The sequence below is a fragment of the Bos taurus genome, chromosome 12 (assembly GCF_002263795.3).
Source record: "Bos taurus isolate L1 Dominette 01449 registration number 42190680 breed Hereford chromosome 12, ARS-UCD2.0, whole genome shotgun sequence".
Lineage (NCBI taxonomy): Eukaryota > Metazoa > Chordata > Mammalia > Artiodactyla > Bovidae > Bos > Bos taurus.
The window spans coordinates 84,056,166-84,069,028 of record NC_037339.1 but is presented as its reverse complement, the minus strand read 5'-3'; the positions used below and the strand labels follow the sequence as shown (position 1 = coordinate 84,069,028).

At 45.4% G+C, this 12,863-nt stretch overlaps 1 protein-coding gene across 3 annotated transcripts in view; it reads right to left on the bottom strand.

Annotated features, from left to right (window-relative positions):
- Positions 1–12,863, bottom strand: part of MYO16 (myosin XVI) — a 519,124-nt gene that overhangs the window by 230,508 nt on the left and 275,753 nt on the right. For all 3 annotated transcript variants that reach the window (XM_059892322.1, XM_025000169.2, XM_059892321.1), the window contains exon 16: positions 9,326–9,473. In XM_059892322.1, coding sequence (XP_059748305.1) covers positions 9,326–9,473 — 148 coding nt within the window. The remainder of the gene's footprint in view (positions 1–9,325; positions 9,474–12,863) is intronic.

Here is a 12,863-nt window from a genome sequence, read left to right as displayed (position 1 = left end):
GCTCACAGATGGAAGTAAGAAAGCCACAGACCCTGACTTCTTCCTATTGGCCTTTTTCACAAGTGAAGTGTACCGGCCCACTCACTGAAGTGATCCAACCTTCCTTGTACTTTGAACAGGACCTTCAGCTAAGGTGATCAATGCGCTTCAAACATTTTCTTACGCTCCTGGATAAAGAAACGGGCCAGGATTGCTTTTTCTGGTAGTTAGAGGGGGAGAGACTCCAGAAATGCCCTGAGTTAGTTGTGCTTAACTGACTGTAAATATTGATAAAAATGCACATACACACTTGGCCTTGCGCTTTCCCTCTCAGCTTCTTTGAAATCTCCTGGATGCAAAGCTGCAAACGCAGGAGGTGATATTTTACAGGCAGCGCTGCTGCAGAGACAACACAGGTTTAAGACCAAGAGGCAGACTCGGCTCCTGGCCAACCTCCCCATCCTCACGGCCTGGACCGTCTGGTGAGGCTGTGGTCCCGCATCCTCTGCCCCATAACAGGTGGGGGTTCAACATGACAAGGGAGACCCAGGAGAGGACCCCAACTGTGGTAAGTGCTCTGTAAGTTGCACTTATCACAGTTGTGATCATCATTTAATTAATAACAGAATCAGTCAGAAACTGAATGTAATACCTCCTGCCTCAAACCTTTGTCTCGGGACCATCTTTAAGCTTGGGGTGCATAAAATGTGCATCGAGTAAACTGTGGATTATATCACAGCATCGTTAAAAATCATCCTCAAAGAAATTTAAATTTACTCTTAACTTCTTAAAATTGTGTGCGTCTTTCTCAGGTTAAGTTCAACACGCATAATAAACCCTTAGCAAGAAAAAAAATGCATGTTCACTGAGAGTTCAGAGCTGCCTCACCTACTGTGACAGGTGTACTGGGGCAGCCCTCTCAAGTTCAAGTGCTCGGTGAGTCAGAGTTTCCCTTCACTAACACACAAGGTTAGAAGCAGGTCACACACGCTGAGTCAAATGATTGCTTGCTCTCGGTTTATAATTCAAACCTGACCTTTGCAGAGAATGCTCTGAGGCCACATCCCAGTCATTTCCATCATTAATCAACATGAAGGGAGGTGAGGAATCAATTCTCTAGATTTCAGAGCCCAGCTGTTCTGGGACTAACCCCGTAAGAGCTGTGCAAAGCAGGCTGAAGATGAGCAATTGATGACTACTTCTGACTTTCTTTAAATCTCAGTTCCCAGGAACAGACACTGTATTTACTTTCCAGATGCAGTGTTGGTATCACTTAAAATGTTTTGAAATAAAATCTGAGAAACAAACAGCCAAGAAAAAGAAACAGGGAATCATAGGAAGAACCGTCAATAAAAGAGACCTTTGGAGACAGGATAGGGGTGGGGTGGGTGGGCTGGAGTGAAGCTCCTCTCGTGGATGCCTCAGGAACACATCCTCGGATGCGAAGGATCTCACAGGGCACCAGCTGAGAGCTGGCAAGCATCCCCGGACACTGGAGAGGAATGTACAGATCCACGCAAAACCTGGGAGGGTGCAGGAAGGAGGGAGCAGGAGGAGACTGAGCAGGACCAGGCCTGCACCCGAGACAGCAGGTGGGGCTGGGGGGACCGAAGCAGGGGTCCGATCCCCCATCAGGAAGATTGTTCGGGACAGAGGGCTGGCATCAGAGGCTCCTGGAGAGCGCAGCAGCTCACCCGTGACCGGCTGAGGCTAAAAGGACTGAGAACCATGTGGACAGTTCCTGCTGCTGCTCTGCGTACCCCGGACAGGGACGCACGAACCCTAAAAAGGGCAGCTGCTGGGTGCTGGGCTGTGGGGATCGGATCGGAGCTTAATCCTAGGGCGAGGTCTGCTTTGCCTGTGGGGAGAGGGCCCAGGAAGACGTGAGGGAGGGCTCTGCGGTGGGAACGCCTCGGGGAAACGGGCGGCCACGAGGTGACACTGCTGAGTCCCACATGGCAGCTGGAGCCATCCTTGGGGCCTCTCCGCCCAGTACTGGCAGCTGAAGAATCGAGAAGGACCCCGGAGGAAGGTGGCCTTTACGTGCTTGATGCACTGAGTGACAGAGAAGGTCCCCAGCCAGGGGGGATGTTTAAGTGCCTTGAACATGCAGAGCCACAGAGAAGGAGCAGCCAAAAAGGATCATTTGAACACCAGCGGCCAGAGGCTGGAACGAGGCTCCAGTCGGGTCACAGCTCCCGCGACCGAGGCAGATGGCGTCCCTGCACACTCGGTGCCGCCAGGGTCCCCGCGATCCAAGCAGGTGCGCCCACTCCACGCTCAGTCCCCACTGGCACAGAGCTGCCAGAGGCTCAGAAGAACCCTGAGAGCCCCGTGCTTCCCTCTTCCCTAGCCGCCAGCTCCGCTGGGTGCCCGGTGCTGCCAGCGTCCCCGGGATCCAAGCAGGGGACCTCCAAGCTTGGTTCCAAGCAGGGGATCCAAGCAGCGCCCCCTCCACGCTCAGGCCCCGCTGGGGCAGACCCCGGTCCTCCAGGGCCGCCTCAAGAGGGAGCCCCAGTGGGCGACACAGGCAGCGGTGGACACAGAGCCACAACCGAAAGCCAACCGAAAGCTGGGGCAGCGCGGCCCAGAGGCCAGAGGCCTTCCCACCAGCTGTGCAAGCTGCAGTCCACACGATCAACGAGGCAGACTCTGCCTGTTGAATACATAAAAGGACAAAGAGAGTTCCCGCAAAAGAAAACTCAGGAGCTCTGGCAGCCAAGGACGTCGGAGGCAAGAACATGCAGCAGCAGGACTAGATGAGAGTCCCCGCTGCCTCACAGCAGGTCCAGAGACCCGCGCGGAGCTGGAGGGCACCCTAGGAGCTGAAGGTGGACTCTGACTCACAGCGAGGGGAAGGACTCGGGGCAGCCGAGAGCTGAGACAGACGTTTCTTCTTCTTCTTCATTTTGACTTGTTCTGTTTGGTTCTGGATTTTTTTATTCTTCTTTTTCTTTTTTTTCCTCTGTTGCTGCAGTTGTTGGTTTTATTAACACTAATAACTCTATTTAAGACTTTTTTTTTAATCTCACTTTTTATTTCCTTTATATATTTTTGCCTCTCTGTTGGACTTTTGCAATTCTGTGGTTTTTTTTTTTTTCTTCGAATTTTTCAAAATTTATTTTTAAACTATTTTTCGTCTGTTTTCTTACTGCTTTTTTCCTGCTGTAGATATTCTTTAATACATATAGACCTTTTTTATATACTCTATTTAACTTTGCTTTTCTATTCTCCCTTTCTTTTCCTATTTTTCTTTCTTTTTTTTCATCCTGTTTGTTAGTTTATTTTGTCTTCTCTGCTTTCTTCCCCAGTTGGCACCCTGCTTTGATTTTGTTTCCTGGTTTGTGCTTTAGATCGTTTTTTTTAATTGGCCGATATCATTTTTGGTTTCCTTTCTTACTGGGTTAGTCTCTTGTACTTACTTTATTTCCTTTGGACTGTTTTGGTTTTGTATGGGTGTGTGCATGTTCCATTATTTTTGTTATTATTTGCTTGATTTTGTACTCGCCATTTGTCTGGGGTTTATCTTTTGTTTCTTGTTTCTATGTTAAGTCAGTTCAACCATGTCTGACTCTTTGCGACCCCACGGACTGTAGCCCGCCAGGCTCCTGCGTCCATGGGATTCTCCAGGGAAGAATACTGGAGAGGGTTTCCACTTCCGACTCCAGGGGATCTTCCCGACCCAGTGATTGAACCCACGTCTTTTATATCTGCTGCACTGGCAGGTGAGTTCTTCACTGCTAGTGCCTCGGTATGTTTGTTTTAATCCCCTTTAATGCCAAAACAAATGACTTGCGGAGCCTCGGTCCCCTGGCCAGAGACCGGGCCGGAGCCTCTGGAGTGGGAGCAGTGAGTCCCAGACCCTAGACTGCCAGGAACTCCCAACCCAGGGAGCACTGATTGGTGAGAACTTGGCAAAGGCCTCCACCTGTGTACACGAGCTGGCATCACCCAACTGCTGCCAGCACTCAGGGCAAGATGCTCCGCCTGAACAACAAGCAAGACAAGGACCCACACCCAACCGGCGGCGGGCAGGATTACCAGGGGCACCCAAAGCATAAGGCCTCACACAGCCCAGGATTACCAGGGACACCCAAAGCATAAGGCCTCACACAGCCCAGGATTACCAGGGGCACCCAAAGCATAAGGCCTCACACAGCCCAGGATTACCAGGGGCACCCAAAGCATAAGGCCTCACACAGCCCAGGATTACCAGGGACACCCAAAGCATAAGGCCTCACACAGTCCTACCCATCAGGGGGGAAAAAACCCCAAACTCACATCCCCCCACCAGAATGCAAACACAGATCAAACCCAACCGGCGGCGGGCAGGATTACCAGGGGCACCCAAAGCATAAGGCCTCACACAGCCCTACCCATCAGAGGGGGAAAAAAGCCCCAAACTCACCTCCCCCCACCAGAATGCAAACACAGATCACTCCCAACACGAAGCCTACACGAAACACTGGCTCAACCGTACCATCACGGACAGAAGCCAAACGGAAGAAGGAACACGACCGTACAGCCTGGACAAAGGAGACTGACAAGGGATCCCTTTCCAAAATATACAAGCAGCTTACGCAACTCAGTAACCGAAAAACAAACAACCCAATCAAAAAGTGGCCAAGAGGCCTGAACAGACATTTCTCCAAAGAAGACATACAGATGGCTAATAAACACATGAAAAGATGCTCAACATCAATCGTTATTAGAGAAAGGCATATCAAAACTACAATGAAATATCTCCTCACACCAGTCAGAATGGCCATCATCAAAAAACCCCACAAACAATGAATGCTGGAGAGGGTGCGAAGAAATGGGAGCCCTCTTGCATTGTTGGTGGGAATGGAAAATAATACAGCCACTGTGGAGATGCCTCAAAAAACTGGGAGCATAGGACCTAGCGACCCCACTACTAGGCATATACCCGGAGGAAAACGAAATTAAAGAACACACATGTACCCCAGTGCTCATTGCAGCGCAACTTACAAACGCTCAGGCATGGAAGCAACCTAGACGTCCATCAAGGGATGACTGGGTAAAGAAACTGTGGGACGTATATACAATAGAGTATTAGCCATAAAAAGGAACATATTTGAGCCATTCTACTGAGGTGGATGATCCTAGGCTCTATTATACAGAGTGAAGTAAGAAAGAGAAAAACAAATATATTAATGCATATATATGGAATCCAGAAACGTGGTACTGACCAACATATTTACAGGACAACAGCAGAGACACAGACTCAGAGAAGAGACTGGTGCGCACAGTGGGGGCGGAAGGAGAGGCGGGGCGAATGGAGAGTCACGTGGAAGCACGCACAGCAGCACGTGTGGCGTAGACGCCAGCGGGCATCTGCTGTAGGACTCAAACCCGGGCTCTGCAGCAACCCAGAGGGGTGGGATGGGGTGGGAGCTGGGAGGGAGGTCCCAGAGGGAGGGGACACACGGATACCTATGGCTGACTCATGTGGAAGCCGTAGGTATATTGTGAAGCAACTTTCCTTCAATTAGAAATAAATAAGTTTGGTGGAAAAAAAGAAACCTTTAACGATGGAGACGTATTTTGGCCGTCTGATTTTGTGGAGAGTGTGCCATCTAGTGGTGGTTTTCTATAATGCAACTTACTGCTGCTGCTCAAAATGTCAGGACCCAGAGACATTTTTCCTGTGGTCGTTGTTTAAACCATCTGTCCAGGAAGATTCTAGGCAAAGTGTTATAAATATTGCTTTCATGCAGTTAAGCTATAAGATTTGATGTCTAGATCTGCTCCATTTCTATTCTATAAACAAGAGTCCTATCTGCTTGTTCTAGATACTGTTCCAATTATACAAAAAAGAAAGTATTTGTAGGTGCATTTAACACTAAAATAAACCTCCATAAATTTCATGTGAGACTCTGAAAACTTTTAGGTCCAAACCAGAGTCAAAGTTAAAAAAACAAAACAAAAACACTTCTGCAGCTTTAACTGCAGTAGCATAGCACTAGTTACAATAATCCTTTCTTCTCTTTGATCACATAGGGACATGTGATGAATCTTGGATATGTCTTCAGCTTACAATTCCTGTTCCATGTTTATTTACATGTTTCATGTAGGTAACCAGTTGGTAGTAATAAAGAAAAGAGGCATTTTAAGGAGGCAGGTTTGCAAACGTTTGTAATGTTTGCTTTAAAGACTCACTATACATCATCAAAATCTCAAGACAAGTTGCATTATGGAACAAGCATTGAATAAGCAAAGGGACATTTAGATGGTAAGGTAGATGCTTACTTGTTCTACCTGATAATATATCAATATCTCTTAAAATCAGATAAGTATGTGTGATAATAATATTGTTTACGTATAAACAATATGTAGTTTATTTATATATTGTTTATGTAACAATATATAGTTATATAAATACAGTGATATCCTTTACCTATGAATTCCTTAAGGAGGAAACTCAGAAAGATCATCAAATTGTGAAAGGTTAGAAAGCTAATAAGTTATCAATACTACTGATTGTGAGCAAGCCAAACAATTTACAAAACTCTAGTACTTAATGTATGTAATGACTAAGCAAGGATGATATACCCCCAATACAAATATAAGCTCCTCAAGGCTGACCAGGACTGTAAAGGCAAGAAAACCCACAAACGCTGTGACTGTTAAAAGACCCACAGGACACAAATCACAGAAATATTGGGATGTATAAGGCATTATAACTTGCAAAACTGCTGGTTTTATTATTAAAGAATACTCTGTCTGTGCAACTGTCATGGTACAAACTCTCCAATGGATATGTTTTATGAATCTGGAGTGGCAGTGTACATTTTTACTGAGGAATGTTGTTTTGCACTCGTTAGATATTTATAATTCATTTTAATAAAATAACTTCTTTGTTCAAGAGAGTTGAATTATTCATGATTTTGCTGAGCTCTTTCCTGTTGGGCCTTCTCACAAAGCAAGCCCTGACGTTTGACTTTCTAAATGGCCTCAGCGCTTCCAAGCTCTCTTTCGCAAAGAGAAACGGATGTTGGAACGGAGGTCAATAGAGAAACACTTGTTTTCTCCCACACGCTCTCACACTTCAAAAGAGGGGTCCAAACCGTGGCCCAAGAGGCTGAATCGTGTCTTTGAATGCTGGACTAGACGGCTGCCTTTTGTTCCTCAGTGGCTCTGCGTCTGCAAGGCCAGGCACACGCGTGTACAAGCACGCACACACACGCGTGCAGACACAGCACCTAACGCAACGCTCTGCCGCCAGCTTTGAGCCTTTGCTGGCAGGAAAGATGAGGAATGCAAGCCACCGAGACTTTTCTTCCCCACAGGCTGCCCAGAACACCCCAACAGCCCCCAGTCGGATGCTTTCCCTCCTGTCTGAGACGCCTGATGCAGAAAAACAGAGAGTGATTCAAGACCGGGTTATCTCACTTCTGCTGTTGTATTCACTTCGGTATAGACCTCCCTATACCTCCAGATCTGATTTCTTCCTTTAGGAAATGAGGTGATTTGATAAAAAAATAAAAATGCCAGCGCACCTGTAGGTTTGCTGTTGTTCAGTCGCTCAGTCGTGTCCGACTCTTTGTGACCCCGTGGATTGTAACATGCCACACTTCCCTGTCCTTCACCATCTCCTGGACTTTACTAAAACTCGTGTCCACTGAGTTGGTGATGCCATCCAGCCATCTCATCCTCTGCCGTCCCCTCCTCCTCCTGCCCTCAGTCTTTTTCAGAATCAGGGTCTTTTCCAATGAGTCAGCTCTTCGATCATGTGGCCAAAGTATTGGGGTTCGAATCTCTGTTTTTAAAATTGCTTTTGCCTGGGCTATGATTCTTCAGTATCAGTGCTTTCTTTTTCTTCCGAATTTCTCTTGTTTGGGGGACAGTAAATCTCCAAACCACCTCTCACTTTGAACAACAATTTTGCTAAGGCCTTCTTCACTTTAAGTCTCTATCAACATGATAAACGGGATCTGTACTGTTGGCTGTAATAGTTTCAAGGAAACCGAGTGAGTTGTCATTAAATAATTAAATAATGTAATTAAATAATCATCTGAGGGGGCCTTCGAATAAGGCCAGTTCATTCCTCGCCCCTGGGCGCACGCCCCACCTCCTTCCCCTCTGCAGCCGTGGTGACCACAGACGTGGTCCTGTCCCCGCCTGGACAGGTCTGGGGGTTCAGCTCCATGGAGACCCCAGGGGGCTGGAAAAGGCCCCTCTCTCAGTGCCGGCACTGGGCCCCTCCACCCCCCTGTCCGCTCAGCGTGGCCTTCAGCTCTCAGACGTGACCGGTTCTCCGGCCACGCTCGACCCTGCCGTTCGTGTGAGCTTAGTCGCTCAGGCGTGTCTGCTTCTCTGCGACCCCAGGGACTGTAGCCCACCAGGCTCCTCTGTCCATGATTCTCCAGGCAAGAACATGGAGTGGGTTGCTATGCCCTCCTCCAGGGGATCTTCCCCACCCAGGGATCGAACCCACGTCTCTTGACTCTCCTGCGTTGGCAGGCGGGTTCTTGACCACCATCCCCACCTGGGAGGCCCTCCTCCTCCCCCTCATGCATCCTTTATTTTCTCTCACAAAAATTCTCATAAAATCACAAGTACATCATTCTTCTTAAAGCCGGCAACAGCCAGTTGTCAGGGGTCAGCGAATGTTTGAAGTTAACGCACAGCTTTATCAGAGTGCGGCCCCTCCTCGCTGCTCGGCCAGGAATTCACCACTGGGTTTGGACATGCCCACCCGCCACCCTCTCCCCCCGGCTCCCCCACTCCTCGTCTGAGTGGGGTTCCCACTCCTTGCTGGCTCATTCTCATCCTCTCCAAGTGTGGACCCGTCCATGAAGGGAGACACACAGGGTCAGGTGGTCGGCAAAAACGCATACGTCGCCGAGTCACCCCTTGCACGGCCATCCTGTGACCAAGGCCCCCTCCTCTGCCTCCCCTGCAGAAAGTCAGTGCCCCCAGCCTGTGGGCATGGTTCATCTGAAGCCATTATGTAACCTCATCTGTTCCTAATGCACCATAATTGCTCAAATACCATGTCCCATTATTTCAAAAGACAACCCCAAATTAGGAATTCATAACTGTTACATCCAGAATATCCAAGGGAACACAAACGCTTAGAAATGTGCTAACCCATTATTCTGATCTGAAAACTAGAAAAAGATAATACACACACACCAGACTTCACCTGAACACTCAATAAATGGCAATACACAGATAGTTCAAACCTAACAGTACATCCAATTATGCTCCTAAAAGAAGTCACCATTTCTTCTCTGAAAAATAAGAAGAAACTTTAAGACTGCTAAAACACAACCACAATTTGAGGGCAGAACTATCAAACTGAAAACACATAATCACTTACCGATGGGCATGTAAATTATTAAGGTGCAGTCCATACTTCTCTTCAGCAGATAATCCGTCCATCAGCAGGTAGAAGATGAGAAAATTGCTCTGGCCAGGGGGCTGTGAAACGAGTCTGGATTTCTCTAGCATATACGTGAAGATTCTGGCTGGTTAAAGAAAAGAAGAGGAATTCTGTTAAATGGCATTATTAGTTTCAGCTCCGTACATTTACACGTATTATCAGAAGAGAAAAGAATGCAGCTTCCTTTCAAACAGACTTAAAAAAACAAAATAATAGACTTTGTTTTCAGAGAAATTTTTTAAGTCCAGAAAAATTAAGCAGAAATTACTGAGAGTTCCAATATATCCCTTCTCCCTTCCCTAATAAGTCGTTTCGCTTGTTATTAATATCTTGCATTAGAGTGGTGCATTTGTTAAAATGAATGAACCAAGTCTGATACACTATTATTGACGGAAGTCTGTAATTTATGTTGGTATTCACTCTTTGTGTTATACGGTTCTATGGGTTTTGAGAAACGTATGCATCATGTGTATAGACTGGATGGCTGAATGGCATCACCGACTCAACGGACTCATGAGTCTGAGCAAGCTCCGGGAGACAGTGAAGGACAGGGAGGCCTGGCGTGCTGCAGTCCTTGGGGTCGCAAGGAGCTGGGCACGACTGAGCCACTGAACGACGGTATGTCATGCGTGCACCCTTCCGGCATCATACACAACAGGTCCACTGCACTAAAAGTCACTGACACGCCTGCTCCTGCCTCTGCCCAGCTCCCGGCAACCAGCGACCTCTGCACTGGCACTGGAATTTCGCCTCTTCCTGAATGCTATATGGTTGGACTCACACTAAGAACCCTTTTCAGACTGCCTTCTCTCACATAATGATACGAAAGGGTACTTTTTTGTTTTTTCAAGGCTTTATAGCTCATTTTTTATTAGTGAATACTAGTCCACAGAATGAATGTACTACAGTTTATCCATTCACCTATTAAAAGACATCTTGGTTGCTTCCAGTTCTTGGGATGATGAATGAAGCAGTTATAAACATTCGTGCCTACACCACGTGGAGATGTAGTTTTCAACTCAGTTGAGTCAGTGCCAAGGAACATGCTTCATGGATCGTATGTCTTTCATAGAATAGAAATTTTTAATTGTAATGAAGTCTGGCTTATCAATTATTTCTTTTATGGATTGTAGATGATGAAATTCCATTTAAAGTAGGTGGGAAATGATGAAAGTATGTAGCATGGAAATGACAACCCTGGCGCTGCTTCAAAGAGGGCTGGGAATTCAGACTCTGGGTGTTGGTCAGACCTTTTGACATATATTTGACATGTTGGAAATTCTGCTGTTTCTGGAGTATGCTTTTCATTTGCATCTAGGTTTATTCTTATCCGTGTGAATGGCAGAAAATAGTCACACATTTCAATTTTAGCTGCAATTGTAAATAACTATAGTTTTCCACTTTGAACCAAAAATTTCTGATCAATAATTTTTTTGGATCCTAACAGCAATTTTAGGAAGGCAAATAAATTCAATTTCCCTACATTTGAACTATAAACAACTCATGTAATGAGTTTGCAACTAATTATTCTAGAGTCCAGTCTCTAAAAGCAAAAATGTGAGGTCTCCAAGCTTGTTTTTATACAGTGAATCTCAGGGAACCAATGCAATCACTTCTTCAGTGCTTTATACCTGTAAATTTTGTGAGTGGTCAATTTAGTCTCAGAATGATGATCAGTGCTTTAAAAGTCTCAAAATTCATAAATTTTATTAAGAAAAGTTCTCTCACTGGACACCTTCTAGAAAGGTTGCCATGAGTGCATAAAGAAAGACTCTTTCAAAGTATCCCTTTAATTAGTGGTATTAAAGCCCCAAAGTGATAAAATTAGAAAGAGGTGGTATAATTTCTTTTCCATTTTTCCATAGGCATTGAATCAGTTGGTAAATTTCAAGTTGAGGTCTAAATTATTAAATTTTACTTTTCTTTCTTAAGCAAAATGCTGAAAACATGTTCCATTTGTTATTAATAGTATTGACCCTGAAGTAGCTAACTGCTAAAATCTGCACTCTTAGGAAATGAACTGTCAAGAGTTGTCCCTACTGTGGTTTTCTGTTCACTAACTAAAGACATCTCAGGTGGAAATGGAGGACCTTCATTCATCCTTCTGATCATCAAGCTTCTATCCTCAGAGGAAAGACTGACTTGATGCCCATTTGTTCAAGCCAACACACAAGCTTAATTTAAAGCAGCATTCCGAACTAATCAAATTCCACATCATAGAGCGACATCAGTACACTTCATCTTTCAAAAATGGAATAATTAGTAATCATCCTAGTTAGCTCATCTCCAGCAGTAAATAAAATTACTGTGCATTAGCAGAATTCTGATCAGTAGATTTTTAAAAAAATCCATCTTGAAGATGGACAAAACAACCAAAAATTCAAATTTTCATGAGACTCTACTATTCTTCCAAACAAGGGAAGTGCAGGACTTTCTGTTGTGCCTGAAATGACACTGGAAGGAAGAGGATAGGTTTTGGAGCCAGAAAGGTTTCTGACTCATTCATGCAAGTGACCATGAACAGAAAGTTCCCACTTATTTCTCGAGTTTTCAAGACGTGTATGTTTTAAAAAGTGTTTCATGTCAGAAACAGTCTTGACTGGAAATACGTCTGTGATCCTCCACATTTTCAGAACTCTATGTGAACATATCTCCCAGAAAGTTTCACAACTGAAAACATACATGTCAATATACACCTTGGCAGATTATATATAATATGCTGTGAAAGCGTCTTACAGATCTGGACGCATTTTTGATCAAGATGAAAGGAGATGGAGGTGAGAACACTCCCTCTCCTTCAAGAAGGAAGGAGCCCTTGGTGTTAAGGGAGCCACTGACTGAAGAAGGGTTTGGGCAACCTAGAAAGGTTATACTGTCAAATAAGTAATCAGAAGGGGAAGCCTGGGCTAAAAGCCAGGCTAGAATGTTATTTATTGATTAAAATTTCTTCAAATTAAGAAACAATCCTTACTTCACTGTAGCAGATGGTTCATAAAACTGATACTTGTATTTTTTATGTTACAATTTGTGTTTGAATGCCTGATCAAGGAGTTGGCATTATATCAAAGTATCAGCAATAGTATCAATAAAGGAAACATACAGCATCTGTCACCCTTAAATGAGTAAGACAGCATTCCCAGTATAATAAAATCACAAAGGGATGTGAGAGCTGGACCATAAAGAAGGCTGAGCGTCAAAAAACTGATGCTTTCGAATTATGTGCTGGAGACAAGTCTTGAGAGCCCCTTGGACTGCAAGGAGAACAAACCAGTCACTCCTAAAGGAAATCAACCCTGAATATGCACTGGACATACTGAAGCTGAAGCTCCAGTAGTTTGGCCACCTGATGTGAAGAGCTGACCCACTGGAAAAGACCCTGATGCTGGGAAAGATGGAGGGCAAGAGGAGAAGGTACGACAGAGGATGGGGATGGCATCACCGACTCAATGGACATGAGTTTGAGCAAACTCAAGGA